The sequence below is a fragment of the Myotis yumanensis genome, unplaced genomic scaffold (assembly GCF_028538775.1).
Source record: "Myotis yumanensis isolate MYYU_CA2020_CCGP unplaced genomic scaffold, mMyoYum1.0.hap1 SCAF_9, whole genome shotgun sequence".
NCBI lineage: Eukaryota > Metazoa > Chordata > Mammalia > Chiroptera > Vespertilionidae > Myotis > Myotis yumanensis.
The window spans coordinates 23,416,309-23,435,010 of NW_027223760.1; the positions used below are offsets into that span (position 1 = coordinate 23,416,309).

The 18,702-nt window shown below is 38.1% G+C and overlaps 1 protein-coding gene across 2 annotated transcripts in view; it reads left to right on the forward strand.

Moving 5' to 3' along the window:
* Positions 1–1,355: 1,355 nt before the first annotated feature.
* The window catches only part of KLHDC10 (kelch domain containing 10), a 53,118-nt gene continuing 35,771 nt past the window's right edge, over positions 1,356–18,702 (forward strand). Inside the window, exon 1 of one of the 2 annotated variants that reach the window (XM_070423892.1) lies at positions 1,356–1,613. In XM_070423892.1, coding sequence (XP_070279993.1) covers positions 1,442–1,613 — 172 coding nt within the window. In that variant the 5' untranslated portion in view covers positions 1,356–1,441. The remainder of the gene's footprint in view (positions 1,614–18,702) is intronic. The other variant, XM_070423893.1, reaches the window with a different exon arrangement.

Consider the following 18,702-nt stretch of genomic DNA (forward strand, 5'->3'; position numbering starts at 1 on the left):
ACTCTAGCAGATTTTCTTTTTTCTCCGCATCACATGAGGTTCTCTCATATGAAGCATCACACACACACACACACACACACACACACACACACACACCAGGGACAAAACTTTGAAAAGTTTTGTTTCCTTTGCGCAATTTATAAGCCTTTCCTTCATCGTTGATAGACATCAGTGAACAATCTGTATTTTCCCACTTTGCACTGCGCCCAGTAAGTTCAAAGCCACATTTTCTGTTTAATTTTCGAACAATAGGCACTTCTGACCCGTACATCTACAATTTTCTTGGATCTCCATCTTCCATAACTGTTTCTGTCTTTAAGCCGATTAACATTTTCTACGAGCAGAAGGCGTTTGATCGAACAAAAACGTTTACATAGCCATCCGGCAGCTATGAAAGTACCTTTTTCTTGGCACTCTATTCTCGGCTGGGTGTTATTTTTTTAAAAAATCTTTACTAACGTAATGATCCAGAGCCGGTTTCTCATTGGGGAGGCGAGACGGGCGTCTTAATTCGTGTTACTATAATTACCGGTGAGCTGGAACATTTTTCCATGTTTGTTAAGCAGGTTTAAAATGGTTTGCTCGGGACGAGGCTTATAGTGAATTAGGGAGTTGTCGGTCCACTGAAAGACAAGAGAAATGGAACCCGGGAACCCCTCCTTACGTTTAAGTTTTGCCTCCGCCCCTGGATTTTCCCCTCCAAAGGAGCCCTTTCTGTGTCATAGGCCAGGGAAAGGGATCTCCGTCGGTAAAGCTGGAGGAGTACGGTCTCCACCTATGTGTATATGTGCATATCCAGTGGTTCTCAACCTTCTGGCCCTTTAAATACAGTTCCTCATGTTGTGACCCAACCATACAATTATTTTCGTTGCTACTTCATAACTGTAATGTTGCTACTGTTATGAATCGTAATGTAAATATCTGATATGCAGGATGGTCTTAGGCGACCCCTGTGAAAGGGTCGTTCGACCGCCAAAGGGGTCGCGACCCACAGGTTGAGAACCGCTGGATGCTGCTCCATCTTCCTCCGGTCGAGCTGCGGAGTCCAGCACACCCAGGACTAGCTGTCGCCCGCTCTCCCCGCGGGCGTGGCCTCGCTCACTCGGCCTTCGATTGGCCCGCCTGCCCCGGCTGGCGTCGCCGCGGATTGGCTTCCGCGGTGGATGCGCGCGAGGAGCGGCTGGTTCTGCCTTACTCAGACCCCACTTTTTCCAACCATAGCTATGGTTACCACGTCTCTCCCCGCCTCCCTCCACCTGCCAAGAAGACGGCCGGCCATTGGCTGCCTGTCACGAAGTCAGCCAGTCATTGGTCACTGGGGAAACCGGGCGCTCCCCCTTCCCTGTCTCCTGGGTCTCTAGAGGAGCCCTGCAAGGAGGCTCGGCTAGTGCTGCCGGGCCAAGGGCTGCCGGGACCGGGCTGCGGCAATCGCTAGCGGGTCATGTCGGCCGCCCAGGGCTGGGACAGGAACCGCAGGAGGGGAGGAGGCGCCGCGGGCAATGGTGGCGGCGGCGGAGGTAGCGGGGCCGGCGGGGGCAGCGGGGGCAGCGGGGGTCGGGGGACTGGCCAGCTCAACCGCTTCGTGCAACTCTCCGGACGGCCGCACCTGCCAGGTGAGTCGTGGGACGGGGTCCCGTGGCCCTGACAGCTCGCGGGCGCGGCGGGCAGGTGGCTGCTACCTTTGCTTTTCTCCCTGGCTTTCTTTCCCTTGAGAGGAGGAAAGGCAGGCCCCACACATCTCCGAGGGGCCGGGGCTTAGAGAAAAGGAAAGGTGTCCCTGAGGTCAGGGAGGGAACAGGAGCACACGGGGAGGTGGGCGGGGGGGGGGGGGGGCTGTATTTTTGCTCTGTTCAAAAGCTTTGTGCTGAGAGTTGTGTTTTCTTTTCAAAGGAGAGCCCGCTGTCTCACTGACATCCCCAAATGTTTCGCTCACTCGGTTCCTAGTCTCGTCCTTCCCCGCAGTTTGATCTTGTAAAAGAAAGACACTGGCTTCTGGCTGTGGACATTGTCTTTTCAAGGGGTGCTAAATTGAGGAGAGAAGAGGGAAGAGCATTCCAAAGAGTGATTTTTGTAAAAACCATCTCGAGTGTGTAAAAAAAAAAAAAAGTTAGGCATTCTGAACCAAGAAAGGCGTGGAGTGGAGGGGTTGTTGGGAGGTGGGAGGGAAGCAGAAGAACCAAGAGAATCAGGGAAAACTAGTTACATTATTCATGTTTTAGAATGTCCAGAGGCAGAATGGATAGTGAGACTGGATTTTTAAGGGAAGAAAACGAAGATCAAGAACATACTGACAAAATTGTGCCGTGTCTACTCTATAAAAAACAGCTGGTTAAGAATTGGAAAAATGTACCCAGTATGACTATTTTTCACGTTTTGGCCCACAATTCTATCTCCTCCATCCAGTTCAGATGCCTTAAAAAACAAAGACAAGTCCAGTTGATCTGTATGTCCAGACCGTTGTGAAACTATACATTTATAAGTAAATGATCAGTGTAGTAGCAGGAGGGCAGGGAAGCAAATGCCACACAGAAGGTCAAATATGAATTGGGCAAGCTTTCTTTGACCACGAAGAGAACTCTCAGGATGATGCGTTAATCATGCGCCGTGTTTTGTGTGTGAATGCTGTTGAAGTTGGTTTTATCAGTGATATATGTAGCTGATGGATTTTGAGAACATGATGGTTTTTGAATTGTGTTTATTATCGTGCCTTGTACTTTTACGTAGTCGAAAATTGTTACTTGATTCATTTGAAGATAACAAAGGGAATTTTGCACATTCAATGAGACAGTTGCTTCTGTCTGTGATACAGTTATTGATGTGTGGCAGAGATACACGTTAGCCCATTGTTAATGCGCCATTGAAATGAACATTGAAGTACTATTTATTCAATGGTCAGGTGTGTAATGTACCAGGAGTTGATTTTGAGTTGATAGTATCAGATTGGGTATTTTGCAATCACTAAATGGTATGTGATTTTTTAACATGAAAAAGAAAACAGGAGTCTTTTTTTCCACAGCCCAAGTTAATAGCAGAAACTTACATTTGTGTGTGTTGACAGATTAGAAGATAAGTCTCTTACCAAAACCTATCACCGGCTTGCCCTTTACTACTGAAGTCTTTAGGTCTTTGATCTTAGATTAATTATGCCATGGGCTTCATAGAGACATTTCTGGGCTTCAAGAACCTGGTTGATGCACTTCCTCACTGCCACCACTTGGTGGCAGTGGAAGCCACGATTTCTGATAAGGGGCCTCAGTGTAGAGCTATTATTTCTGTATTCCCTTAGCACCAAAGGCCAAGAAAGGCTGTTTGTCCAGAGGTAAAGATAAACGTGTTTAAACTGTGAGAATTCAGGCCTTGGGATCATCAGCCTCTTTCTTTTTCTCATTCTTTCTTCCCCAAGTAGGCAGCCTCTGTCGTTTCTTTATTCTCAGAATTGGAACATCTGATATCGCAATATATACTTTGAAATTCTTTCACACCAATGCTTTCTTTTCCTAAGTATTGCATTTAAGCTTACCCTCCCCCATTATTTTGAGATGTTTGAAAAGATTTTAGGTGATGGGGAGGGATAGAAATGTCTAGGCCTGTTTTATGGCTGACCCGGAGGTAAAAAATAAACAAATAAATAGCTGTTTAAGTTTTTGCAGCTAATGTTCTCTTTCCTTTGCATCTAACCCCATTTTCCATTTTTCATCCTTTTCTACAAAGATTTCCAGATTCTGAGCACCCAGATCCCTTTCTTACGTTTTGTGCATCTCCCCTCTATCTCTCTCTCAGTGAAACAATACTGAACCATCTGGTCTTCCTGGAGCATCTCTCTTTCAGTGATAGCACCCTGACCCATGTTGAGATGCAAATTTGAAATTTCGGCATCCTCTTTAACATTTTCCTTTCCCTTGCATTTCGGGTATAACCAGTTACAAAGTCCTATTTATTGTATTTCTGCCCTAACTCCGGTCCGTGCTGCTGTCATCTATCACGCAGGTCTCCTGCAGTAGCTTTCTAAGCAGTCTTCTGATTCTACTCCTGTCCGCAATTCGTAAGCATGCTGATCTTCTGCTAGCACACAACTGTTCCCATCTCTGTTTACACCCCTTTGCTAGCTTTTCATTGCTTTTAGGATAAGGCAGAAATCCATAATATGGCCTAAAAGGCACTACACAGTTTGTAGTTAACTCTCTAGTTAATTCTACATCATACGGTCTTGCCCTTTGATCTTTTCCCACCTCCTTAGACATATCATGCTCCCTTCTGCCATGGAGCCATTGCGCCCGCTCTCCCATCATTCAGGAACCCTCTTGCTCACCATTTTCTCTCTCTATTTTTACTTTTCTTCCATTGGATCTCAGCTTGATCACACTGTTTTTTTCAGGGAAGTCTTCTCAGACCTTCTGATTTATTCTTTTCTCCCTATACACACTCATAGCACCATGTGGTTACCTGGGTATACTTTCCATTTGTGTGTGATTCCTTGATATGCATGAATTGATACTCTACACACACACACACACACGGTGTCCCAAAAATGTATACACACTTTGGCTACCATTATTAATTCCAGTGTATTAAATCTGAAAACAAAGAAACATCAATTGAGCTATCAGCTGTTAAAATGTGTATACCTTTTTAGGGAACACACCTGTATATACACCCACTTCAAGTGATATATGTGTATACACATAACTACTTACATACATATATATTCTTAAATTCTAAATTAACACATTGGCATGTGTAAGCAATTAGTTTCTTGTGAATTCAATTTGATGGATTTGGTCCATTCCTCTAGAGCAGGGGAGGGGAACCTTTTTTCTGCCAAGGGCCATTTGATATTTATAACATCATTTGAGGGCCATACAAAATTATCAACTTAAAAATGAGCCTGTGGTCAAACATTTAATTAACTCACCCCTAATGCCTTGGCAGGGCCAGACCGAATGATTTTGAGGGCCTTCTACAGCCCTTGAGCCAGACATTCCCCACCCCTGCCCTATAGGCTCCACTGACTCTGGACACATGGATAAAAATCAAGTTCTTAAACATAAAAATAGTGGACTAGACTCTCCATAGTGACAGTATAAGTGATATTTTGTGAAACCTTGTTTGAGCAGCCTCTTCTTTTTGCTGTCTCTTAAAATAGAGTAGTGACTGTTTGCCCCGTAGGCCAAGAAATTTCATAGCTTCTTGGTCCTGGATTTTTACTAACTCACCATCTCCATACACGCAAAGAATAGGGAACAGAGCTTTTTGTAGAGGAGATGCAGTGGTAGAGCTCTGGAGCAAGGAAATGATGGGGATAATGGAACCCAAGTTAAGATTAATTGTGAGTTTGATTAAATACCATGTACAGTATTAGCTGGGGAAACAGTTAAAACGTTGGTAATGTAGGAATTAGAAAATGGATTTAAAAATGAGGAGGGAAAATGTAACAATTGGTAAAGCTGGGTAAAAATACTGAAATCTTAAGGTTTTAAAATGTGATATATGTTTGTGATATAAAATCCAAATGATACAAAAGAGCATGTGTTAAAATGCAAGTTTTCCTTCTAGTTTTGATTTCAGCTAATTGGCTTCCTTCCTAGAAGCAACCAGTGATAAATTTTTTTGTGTATCCTTGCCAGAGAGATGTGGGGTTGGGAGGAGAAGAGGGAGGATGGTAGCATTTCTTTGTTTGGCTGGGCATTTAAAATGTATACAGTTGTGCTAATGCAAATGATGATACAATTAATATTCTTGTGCATATATAATTTTGTACATTGAGTGAGTCTGTCTTTAGGATATATTCCTAGAAGTTCAATTGCAGGTCAAAGGATATGTACTATTTAAATTTTTTTTTTCTATTTTTGTTGTTGTTGTTTGTACTATTTAAATTTTGATAGATTTTGCCAAATTGCCCTCCACAGAGGTAGTACCAGTTTATGTTCCACTATTGGTGTTGGAGTATTGACTTCCCATACCCTTGGTATCAGAGTAGGTTATCATACTTTCTTAAATTGCCAGTGTAATAGGTATGCTTTTTTTTCTCATCTTTTCAATAGGTATAAGAACCATATTTGTTTCCTTTATTTATAGCATTTGCTTATATTTTTTATTCATCTGGGTATGTATTTTTTGTTCATTTTTCTATTGGCATGTTTAATCCTGTTTGTGGGAACTCTGTTCTTAGGAAATGTTTTTGAGGTCTTTGTTACATGTTGCAGACATTTTTCACAGTTTGTCACTTGGCTTTTGACTTGTTTAATAGTGTATAACTTTAAAAGAAATGAAAAAATTTTTATAGTGGTAATTATCAATCACTTTTGGATTTTAAGTTTTGTGTCATAAGATAGGTCTTCCCTATTTCAACATTATTTCTAACTATAATTAAAATTCTTGTTTTTCCCCCTGATACTTTTATAAATTTTATTGTTAAGTTAAATGCACTTATCCATACAAAATATAAGTTGTGTAGAGTGTAGAGATGTATAGGAATCCAACTTCACTTTTCTTCCAGGTGGCTACTCACTTATCACACTACTGAAATATTGTCTATAGGTGTACTTAGTTCCTACATATAATTTTGGTTTCTACTGGACTTTTATTGTTTCATTGATTAGTTTGCCTATTTATACCTAATGACTTCATTCTTTGATTATAGTCCTCTCTCATTCTACTTCCCAGGGATATTCTTGTTTATTTTTCCATAAAACTTAAAATTAGTTTATCAAACTACCCTACCCTATCCTGTTAGTATTTTTATTGGTACTGCATTATATTTATAGATTGATTTAGATATAATTGACATCTACTTGAGGTTCAATCTTCTGTTCAAGAACAGGGTACATATTCATTTTTTATTGTTCAAGTTTTCTTTTGCATCCCTCAATAAAATTTAAATTTTTTTCATATGGACCTTTCACATTTCTTATTTTGTTTATTCCTTGGTATTTTCTCTCTTTTTGTTGTTGTTGTAAATGGAGTTTCTACTTCTATTATGTCTTTTATCTTGTTTGAATATAGGAATGCTATTAATTTCTGAGTATTGATTTGTACAGATACCTTTGGGAATATGCTTTCTGTAAATAGTAATAAAAGGATAGTTGTTGCCCTGACCAGTATGGCTCATTTGGTTGGGTGTCCTCCTGTGCATGAAGAGGTTGCCAGTTTATTTATTTTTAAAAATATATTTTATTGATTTTTAAAGAGAGTGTAGGAGAGGGATTGAGAGATAGAAACATTGATGAGAGAGGAACATTATCAATCAGCTGCCTCCTGCACATCCCTACTGGGGATTGAGCCTGCAACCTGGGCAGGTGCCCCGACCAGGAATCAAACAGGTGGCCTCTTGGTTCCTGGGTCGACATTAAAAAAGCGAACCCCACCAGCTGGGCCGAGAGGTTGCCGACTTAATTCCGGGTCAGGGCACATGCCCAGGACTGATCCCTGGGAGGAGGGGCATACAGGGGTGGCCAAGAGATGTTTTGCTCCCACATAGATGTTTCTTTCTCCCCTCCCTCTCCTCTTTCTAAAAATCAATTTTAAAAAAATCTTTAAGAAAAAATAAGAGAGTTGTTTTCCTTGGGTTTTATAGTTAAATAATTATAAAATTATCAAATAAAGATATTTCATCTCCTCCTTAACAATTTTAAAACTTATATCTTTCTTTTATCAAATTGATTTGTCTAGTACTTTCCAAACATATTAAATAATAAGATAGTAGTGGATCTTTGTCTTATTCTTGACTTCAGTGGCATATTGTTAGTGTTTTCCTATTAAGCTTTGGCCTGACTTTAGACTAAAGTATACATATTTATCATGTGAAAGTAGTCAGCTGTTACCATTTTATTCAGATTTTTTAATATGGAAGTAAATTTTGTCAAAGGCCTTTTCAGCTCCTATGAGAACTAAGGTAATTTTTCTCATTTGATCTACTATTGTAGTGAATTGTACTAATAGATTTACTATTACTGGACCATCCTCATATTCCTTAATCCATTCACTTTGTCATTCTGTATTATCTATATATTCTATATATATAAAAGCCTAAGCAACCGTTTGTCCAGTAGCTATGACATGCACTGACCACCAGGGGGCAGACGCTCAACGCAAGGCATGGAAACATGGAACAGACTGATGAATCTCAGAGGGAAGTGGGGAGTGGGGAAGGTGGGAAGAGATTAACCAAAGATCTTATATGCATAGCAGAGGCCCAATCCGTGCACCGGTGTGGTCCCTTGGCCTGGCCTGCAGGGATCAGCCGAAACCAGCAGTCCGACATCCCCCAAGGGGTCCCAGATTGAGAGAGGGCTCAGGCCAGGCTGAGGGACCCCACTGGTGCACGAATCCATGCACTGGGCCTCTAGTTTTAAATATATTGCTTGGTTCTGTTTGCTAAACTTTATTCAGTAATTTTGCATTTCTCCTCATAAGCTAAATTGCTTGTAGTTTTCTGTGTTTTATCTTTGTTGAATTATGCCACTTGCATAAAAATAACTTCAAACTTTTCTTTCTTTTTCTATGCTTTTTTTCCCTTTTCTTTCACTCTCTGGTTAAATGGTATTGAAGTTAAAGGTTTGGTTGAATTGCCCATGAAATTATATGACCTTGAGTATTTTGTGGAGGTAGTAGCTCTTTGGCAAGATCTCTACTTCTATGATACTTTAACTGCTTAAGGTTTATATCTTTTGGGGGAAGCTTTGATAATTTATATTACTAGTATCCTAGAAAATAATCTGTTTCATCCAAGTTTTCAAAATTGTTTGTGTGAAGTTGAGCAAGCTATCCTTTTATGTGTTAAAAAAAATTCTTGTGTCTTTGATTACATTATCACTTTACTCACTATCACTTCTTATTTTGTACATGTGAGGCCTTGCCCCTTTTTCTTGTTTAGAGCCAGCTCTTGGATTTTTAAAATTAGTTCTCTTTTTTTATTTATTAATTTTTTCTTTCATTGTTTTAAATCCTTTATTTTTTGTTTTGTGATTATTTTTCTCTCTTCTTATGTTGGATGTTTAATGTTCTTTTCATTCTTTCCAGATATTTAAATTATGATTTCTTTTGTATGTTGCTGTAGTTGTGTCCTGTGGGTTATAGTTGTAGTTATTTTATAAATGGTTTGCAATTCCATTTTTGATTTGTTTTCTATAGCACAAGAGTAGTTAATCCTTTTAAACTTTTTCTGAACATTTCCATTTATATTTTAATAGATTTATTGAGATGTAATTCACATACCATCCAACTTACCATTTAAAGTGTACAATTTAGATATGTGCAATTTTATTTTATTTTTTAAATATATTTTTATTTATTTCAGAGAGAAAGAGAGAGGGAAAGAAAGATAGAAACATCAATGATGAAAGAGAATCATTGATTGGCTGCCTCCTGAATGCCCCCCGGACTGGGGATTGAGCTAGCAACCCAGGCATATGCTCTTGACCAGAATCGAACCTGGGACCCTTCAGTCCATAGGCCGATGCTCTATCCACTGAGCCATACCAGCTAGGGTAGATATGTGCAATTTTAAAACATTTTTCATCACTCCAGAAAGAACCCCCATATCTTTTAGCTATCACTTCCTTATCCTCCTGCCCACCCCCTACCTCCCTCCCTCCCCAGCTTTAAGCAACTAGTAATCTATTTTTTGTCTCTATAGATTTCCCTATTTGTCATATGAATGGAGTCATATATTATATGATCCTTTGTGACTGCATTCTTTCACTTTATATAATGTTTTCAAAGTTCATCACAAGTATCAGTATTTCATTCCTTTTCTTGGCTAAATAATATTCCATTGTATGGATATGCCATATTTTATTTATCCATTTATCCATTGATGGACATTTACATTGTTTCCACTTTTGGGCTATTATGAATTATGGTGCTATTAACATTTGTGTACAGATTTCTGTGTGGACATATGTTTTTATTTCTCAGGTATATATCTAGGAGTAGAATTGTTCAGTCATATGGTAATTCTATGCAATGTTTAACCATTTGAGGAACTGCCAATCTGTTTTTCAAAACAGCTGGAATTTTATATTCCTACCAGCAGTGTTATGAGGATTCCAATTTCTCCACATCCTTGTCAATACTTGCTGTTATTTGACTTTTTCATTTTAACCATCCTAGTGGATATGAAGTAGCATCTCATTGTAGTTTTTTTATTTGCATTTACGTGATGACTGATAATGTTGAACATCTTTTTTCTTCTTTCTTTTCCAGATTCTCTCTCTCTCTCTCTCTCTCTCTCTCTCTATATATATATATATATATAATTGATTTCAGAGAGGAAGGGAGAGGGAGAGAGAGATAAAAACATAAGTGATGAGAGAGAATCATTGACCAGCTGCCTCATGCTCGCCCCCTATTAGGGATCGAGCCTGCAACCCAGGCATGTGCCCTGACTGGGAATTTAACTGGTGACCTCCTGGTTCATAGGTCGATGTTCAACCACTAAACCACATCAGGCTGGGCTTTTCCAGATTCTTTGAGATGTAATTGACATTGAGCATCTTTTCATGTGCTTGTTGACTAGTTCTATGTCTTTTTTGGAGAAATGTCTGTTAGATCCTTCGCTAATTTTTTAATTGGATTACTTGTCTTTTTATTATTGAACTGTAAGGGCTCTTTATATATTCAAGATATAAGTCCCTTATCAGATATATGATTTGTAAATATTTTTCCCATGTCTTTTCATGTTCTTAATTGTGTCCTTTGAAGCACAAAAGTTTTAAATTTTGATGGAGTCCAATTTATTTACTTTTGTGGTTGTGGTTCTTGCTTTTGGTGTCTGTTCTAAGAATCCTTTGCCAAATCTAAGATCATGAAGACCTACCTGTGGGTTTTTTTTTTTACAGTTTTATAGTTTGCTCTTACATTTATGTCTTTGATTCATTTTGAGTTAGTTTTCATGCTTTTGTGTAGTAAGGGTTATCTCAACCTGCTGTCCCAGCCCTGTTTGTTGAAAATACTATTCTTTTCCCATTGGCATCCTTATAAAAAATTAGTTGACCATAAACATATAGTAGTTTATTTCTGGACTCTCAATTTTATTCCATTGCTCTATATGTTTATCCATGTGCCAATACTATACTGCCTTTAGTATAGTATTGTGATTACCATTGCTTTGTAGAAAATTTTGAAGTCAGAAAGTGTGAGTCTTCCTACTTTAGTCTTTTTCAGGTTTTTTTGGCTACCGTGGGTCCCTTGCAATTCCATTTAAATTTGTGAATCAGCTTGCCAATTTGAAGAACTCAGCTAGGATTCTTATAGGGATTGTGTTAAATATGCACATCATTTTCAGGAGTATAATAATAATGTTATGTCTTCCAACACCTGCACATGGGAAGTTTTTCCATTTATTTAGTCTTCTTTCATTCTTTCAATAATGTTTTATGGTTTTCAGAGTTCATTTATATCTCGTTTGCCTTTCTTAGCCCTGTCGTCCATATCCCTTACTATGTTTTGAGCAGTGTTTGTCCTCCTTTGTATTACCTGCAATGAGATTTCACTTCTGTGTTGGTTTTATTTTTCCCTTCTATTTCTTTTCTGCTTTCTGCCTGCTTATATGTTATCTCTTACTATTGTCTGTCTTCCTTGAGTTAAAATATCTTAAATCTTTTCTGCCCTTGAAACATCATTAATTTTGGTAAAGCTCGTTGTCTTCCAACCCCTATAACCACCTCTATAAAAGGAATATAAGCTCATTAAAATTTGTAAAATGTTGAAAACTTGAAACAAGGGAAAGTCATCTGTAGTAATTCCACGTAAAGACAACTATATCAACATTTTGATATTGTTTTCTTTTTAGTTCTTTATCAGTGAATGTTTTGTTTAATACTATGTAAAAACTATATATAACTAGTAGCAGCGGGATTCTCTTAAAACTTCTATATTTACATGCTTTACTCATAAACACGTGTTTATATTTTCTGTCATTTTATCAGGTACAATCTGTTTCTTCTCAACTTATCACATGAGTAAGGTTTCTTTCCCGAGACAGTGTCTGATTTTACTTCTTGCCTTCACAGCCAAGCTTTCAGAAAAAAATAGTCTGTTGTTTATTTTAATTTCTTCTTCTTTTTTCTCTTCAACCTATTGTAGTCTCACCTCTGCCTCCATCGTTCTACTCAAGTGCTCTTGCTAAGGTAATAACTTCCCAATTACTAAATCCTTTAGAGACCGCTTAGTCTTCATCCTATCCAACCTGTCTAGATTTTGTTTTGACTACCTCCTTAGTAGAGCCTGGCAATACACAATGATTAGACAAAGTCTCTGTTTTAAAAGAGCTCTTAGTTATCCTTTTATTTCTTGAACTTGTCATTAGCTTTCCTTTATCTGCCCTGAATATTGGTATCTGAGAGTATATCTGTTTGTTTGTTTTTCTTACTCTATTTCCCATCTCTGACCTCATAATATCCTGACCATGCCCAAATCTGTCTCCAACCTAGACCTCTTTTCCTGGCCTGTTTGCCAATGGCTACTAGACATTGCCACCCAAGTGACTGATGAGTACCTTAAATTCAACATGTCCAAAAACAAATTTATCCTCTTTTTTGCCATATCTGTTCTTCTGTGCTTCTTATCTTGACTGATTTAATGTCTATCTCATCAATTTAGTGACTCAAGCCAGAAACTTGAAAATGCGATCAAATTTCTTCTTTTTGCTTATTCCTTATCTAATTGGTCCCAAAATCTTGTCAATTTTTCCTCCTTACCCTATATCTCTTGTTTACCACTCTTTACCCCTCCAACCTTATAATTTATTTCTTTCATTTTATATATCCGTTATATAGAAATATTTGCAACAAATAGTTGCCTTAAATTCTTTGAATAAGACAGGTTGGGAGAGATTAAAAAAACAACAACAACTTGACCTGGCTGGTGTGACTCAGTTGGTTGGGCATCGTCCTGTCTACCGAAAGTTGCAGGTTGGATTCCTGGTCAGGGCACATGCCCGGGTTGTGGGCTCAATCCTAGTAGGGGGCCTGCAAGAGGCAGCCATTTGATGTTTCTCTCTCATTGAAGTTTCTCTCTCTCTCTCTCCCTCTCCCTTCCTCTATCTCTAAAGGTCAATAAAAACATATTTTCATTAAAAAAGTATACCAGGCCGAAACCGGTTTGGCTCAGTGGATAGAGCGTCGGCCTGCGGACTGAAAGGTCCCAGGTTCAATTCCGGTCAAGGGCATGTACCTGGGTTGCGGGCACATCCCCAGTGGGAGGTGTGCAGGAGGCAGCTGATCGATGTTTCTCTCCCATTGATGTTTCTCACTATCTATCTCTCTCCCTTCCTCTCTGTAAAAAATCAATAAAATATATTAAAAAAAAAAAAAAAAAGTATACCGGGAAGACAAAATCTCCTTTATACCCTAGATCCTGGTTCTGTAATCTCACTCCAGAGGTATCATCTATTAGAGTTTCTGGCATATCTTTTCAGAAATAGAATGTGCACATATATGCATATAGGTATATGATATCTTTACTTTTAAACAAATTAGAGTACAACATAAAGTATTTTTTCTGAACCTGTCCTTTTTTTTTTAACTAAAAATATAATTTGGGGATTGATCTCTATTAGCACATTAGATTGATCTGATTTTTCTTCATGGCTAACAGTATTGCATTGTATGGATGTACAATAATTTACCAGCCACACAAATGATAGTTATTTAGATTGTTTCTGTTCTTCCATTTAAAAACATTGCTGCAATACATAGTGATAAGTATTGCCAACTTACTCTTTAGTATTTGTGTTTTTAAAGCTTTCTTCAAGTTATAGAACTTAAAAACTCACATATATATTTATTCCTTTTACTCAACTTTTCCCATCCAGCTAATCATTAAGTACTTACGTTTTATCCCCATAATAATATCACTAGCTATAAACCTTTACTCATAACTGACTGTTATTGTCTCTTTTTTATAGAGGAGGAAGCTGAGGCTGAGGGCCATATAGCTAGCAAGGGACAGAGCCAGGATCTGAACATGATCAGTGTAGTTCTAAGTTCCACGAGCGTCACCATTGTGTTGTGCTCTTCTTTGTTGCCTGTCTTTCCCAGTTCTTTCTGATATTACTGTAATTCAGGCCTCCACTGCCTTAATCTGGAATATACTAATAATGTTTCTGTCATTCCCAGTGTTCATTTCCTATTCCCAGTCTTCCTTTTCCTCTATGCTGAAAAAGAATTATCTTCGAAAGCACAGCTAGGATTATTGCTTCCCAGCTCAAAAGTGGCTTCCTGTTGCATTTAGAGTCCAGCCTGATCTCATGCACTTCCCTTTTATATTTGCTATATTGTTAGTGAATTTGCTCCAAGCTTTATGTAAGATATGATAATTGAATTGTCTATAAGACTAGATAGTAAAATTAGAAGTATGATAACTAGCAAAAAAAGTGAAATAAGTAATCTTTGGAGTTGAATGGTACTTTTTTTGAGTTGTTTCCCTTTTTACCCATAGTAGCTCCTGCCATATGGTTTCAACAAACTGTCAACTCAGTTAATTTAAATCAGATGTGTTATTGATCAAACGCTAACCACAAACATCTTGGTGTCACATAAAACACATTCCTTAAAACATGCAAAACCCCACAAGCCTGATGGAGGAATATGAAATTTCTAAAGTGCACTCTAAACTTGGTACTTTAGAAAGAGGTAATATATTTAGCTTTAAATACACATGCATATACAAAACAACATATTGAGAAAACCTTTCAGGAAGAGAAATAACTTCTTAAAACTACATCAATTTTTCTGATCAATTGTGATTTGAAGTTTGAAACTTATCTCTCCATCTATAGATGTGAAATGTTATCCTTTGACAAATGTTACCCTTTGAATAGCTGTTCTTTCTGAATATAATGCTTCCTACAGATGTCTTTACTAGACATCATGTTTACTTTGGCAGTATTTGTATCTGACATTTTTTAGTTTTGCATTTAAGATATTTTTATTGGCTCTCTGCTTGTTACATTAACAGAATTATTATCAATTTTTTAGAGTAGCTTGTTTTTAAATATTAGAGTTTTTAAAACAGTTTTTAAAATATCATGCATTCAAAGTTGAGCCTGGCCAGTGTGTCTCAGTGGTTAAAATGTTGACCCATGAACCAGGAGGTCCGGATTCGATTCCTGGTCAGGGCACATGCCCGGGTTGTGGGCTTGATCCCCAGTGTGGGGCGTGCAAGTGGCAGTGATCCATGATTCTCTCTCATCACAGATGTTTCTATCTCTCTCTTTCTCCCTTCCTCTCTGAAATCAATTACAAAAAAAACTGTTTAAAAAATTGTTGTTTAGTGAATGCCTTGTTGCCTTTTGCTAGAATTAGTCTAACACAAGCTTTTATTACCTTTAGTTAAGTCTGGGTATTGCCTTGAAAGATATTGCATTTGCCAACAGAAAGTGGTGACTTGAGATAAGGGGAAGTGAATTCATAAAGAACAGTTGTGTTTTCACTTTCAAAACTGATTACTTTTCTAGTTTTAATCAAGGAACAGAATGAGTAGTAAAAGTAATAAATGACATTTCTCAGTATAATCATTTAGCATTAGAATTTGAGGATTTCCTTCTGCTAAGTTCCTTAGTTTTACTTACAGAAATAGGGAAGGCTCTGTGTCTATAGAGCTACCCATCTTTGGTGCTCCTTAAAGGAGGGTGGTTGCAAAATTTTAGTTCATCAGGCATTGTTAAAATGTATTGATTAAAAGTCTGTTTTTCATATTTAGTCTCCTACGTCTACATTTACCCAATACATAGCCTTTCCTCTCTCCCTCAGGGATGTTTTAGAAGAGAGGTTATTCTCTGAATACTAAAGTTAGAGTGCAAGAAATCCAAGAAGCACAAAAAGACCAAACAATGTACTCTGATTCTTTTTTTCCCCCAAACATTTTATTGATTTTTTAGAGAGAGGAAGGGAAAGGGATAGAGAGTTAGAAACATCATTGAGAGAGAAACATTGATCAGCTGCCTCCTGCACACCCCCCACTGGGGATGTGCCCACTACCAAGTTACATGCCCTTGACTGGAATTGAACCCGGGACCCTTCAGTCCGCAGGCTGATGCACTATCCACTGAGCCAAACCAGTCAGGGCTGTACTCTGATTCTTGAGTGGGTTATTACTATAAATTTTATTTCAGTATAATTAGTATACAAATTTTAGTTGATAGTAAGGAAACTGATTGGGTTATTTTGTAGGGTTGTAGGATGATTTCTATACTTATTCTTTTAAAGAATAAAGTTTTGCTGGGGATAAAAAGTAAGGAGGTGATATTAAATTAAAAACATCTTTTGGCAATAGTTTACATTTCAAGACAGGCACATTGACACAGCTACACACAGAATACAAATGCAGGAAGTCTTTTTAAAAAATCTTCAACACAAAACAACCTTTAAGCAGTAAAAAAAGAAGGTTTAAAATTAAATTTTTATATTTTTCCTTTTTTTCTTCTTCTTCTAAAACTCCTTAGGATTATAAAATGTTAAAATGGAAAGATCTCGGAAGTCATCTTGCCCTACTTCTATCCAGTGTGGGGAGTTCTTTCCATAATAGCTCTAATCTTTTTGTTTTTAAACTTTTATTTTATTTTTAAATTTATTTTAGAGAGAGAGAAGAGGGGAAGGAGAAACATCAATTTGTTTTTCTACTTATTTATGCATTTATTGTTTGATTTTTGTATGTGTCCTGACCTGGGATCGAACCTATAACCTTGGTATATCAGGACGGTGCTCTAACCAACTGAGCCAAGGGCTAAACCTTCATTTTAAAGAGGTCTACTTATTTCAACCTGTTTATTGATTTAAGAGAACTGTCAGATTATTTGTTGGCTTTAATTATTACAAAGAGTTGCCATAAATTCAACTGCAACTTTTACGAGTTTCTCCCAGCTTTGTCATCTGGTAGAATATGGAATAAATTTATTCCTCTTCCATTTAACTACCCTTTTGAAAATAACCATAAAATTCTGGGTCTAAATTCTTTTTTTATTTTTTAACCGGGGTCCAGCAATTCATGAGTTTGGGGCTGGTTTATCATATGTAAAATTGTGAGTATATATGCATTTTTCTGGAGAGAGAGCCAATGATTTTTACTAGTCTCAGTGGAACCTGATTCCCCACCAAAGTTAATATTCCAGACCCACTGGGTTGGACTTGGAAATCTGCTTTTTGTTTTTATTATTGTTATTATTATTATTTTGTCACTACTTGCCCAAGGATACTTTTTCCATTGATTTTTTTTTGTTTATTTGTTTTGTTAATCCTCACCTGAGGATATTTTGCCATTGATTTTTAGAGAGTGGAAGGGAGGAGAGACACAGAGAGAGAGAAACATCAATGTGAGAGAGACACATTGATTGGTCGCCTCCTGCACTCATCCCGACTGGGGCCAAGGATGGAACCTGAAACCTAGGTACATGCCCTTGACTGGAAATTGGACCTTCAACCCTTTTAAAGCTAGGATCCATGCTTTAACCACTGAGCAACACTGTCTGGGGCTAATTATTATTATTTTTAATAAGCTTGCAATGAGCTGGTTAATCTAGCATCTCTGGAACCATTGCACTAGGTGAGTTCTTATATTCTTGGAACATTTCTTTCTTTTTTTTTTTTTTTAAGAGAAGATGGTTTTGCTCTAAATGTTTTCCAAAGTTTTGAACTACTCTTGGTTTAAATATATTTCTTTATTGATTTCAGAGAGGAAGGGAGAGGGAGAGAGAGATAGAAACATCAATGATGAGAGAAAATCATTGATCGGCTGCCTCCTGCATCGGAGATTGAGCCCGCAACCCGGGCATGTGCCCTTGGCTGGAATTGAACCCAGGACCCTTCAGTCCACAGACCGACGCTCTATCCACTGAGCTAAACCAACTAGGGCTTGGAAAATTTCTGATTTCATTGAGAATTGTATAATTTTTAGAGCTTTAGAGACCATGTGGTATACATATAATTTATGGTATATTTATAGTTAGTCTTTCAAAAGATACAATTGATCCAAAGGGTGGGGCTTTATTTAAAAATTTATTTCAGTCTTGGCAGTCATCACGAAGGTTAAGAATGTGATGAGACCCTGGCCAGGTAGCTCAGTTGGTTAGAGCATCATTCTAATATGCCAAGGTTGAGGGTTTGATTCCCAATCAGGGCACCTATAAGAATTAACCAATGAATGCATAAATAAGTGGAACAACAAGTTGATATTTCTCTCTCTTTTTCTCAAAGAAAAAAATCAGTGAATGAAAACAAAAAGAAAAGAACATGATGATGCTATTTTATTTTAATTTTTTATTTGCTGACTTTTTAGAGGGAGAGAAAAAGAGGAAGAGAAAAAGAGGAAGAGAGAGAGAGATCGATTTGTTGTTCCACTTATTTATGTATTCACTAGAGGCCTGGTGTACGAATTTGTGCACCAGTGGGGTCCCTCAGCCTGGCCTGCGGGATCGGGCCGAAACTGGCTCTCCGACATCCCCCAAGGGGTCCCAGATTGCAAGAGGGCGCAGGCCAGGCAGAGGGATCCCACAGGTGCATGGATTGGGCCTCTACTATGCAAATAAGACCTTTGGTTAATGTAACTCCCTAAAGATACATTTCCTGTGTGTGTGCATTAGGGAAGTACCATAGAAGCCAGTAAGCAGTCAACAGCTTCTCACACCCTAGCTCGAAGGCCCTTAAAAGAATCAGAGTGCGTGTTCACATTGCCAGCAGTTGTTCTTAACCATTTTTTGACTCCTAA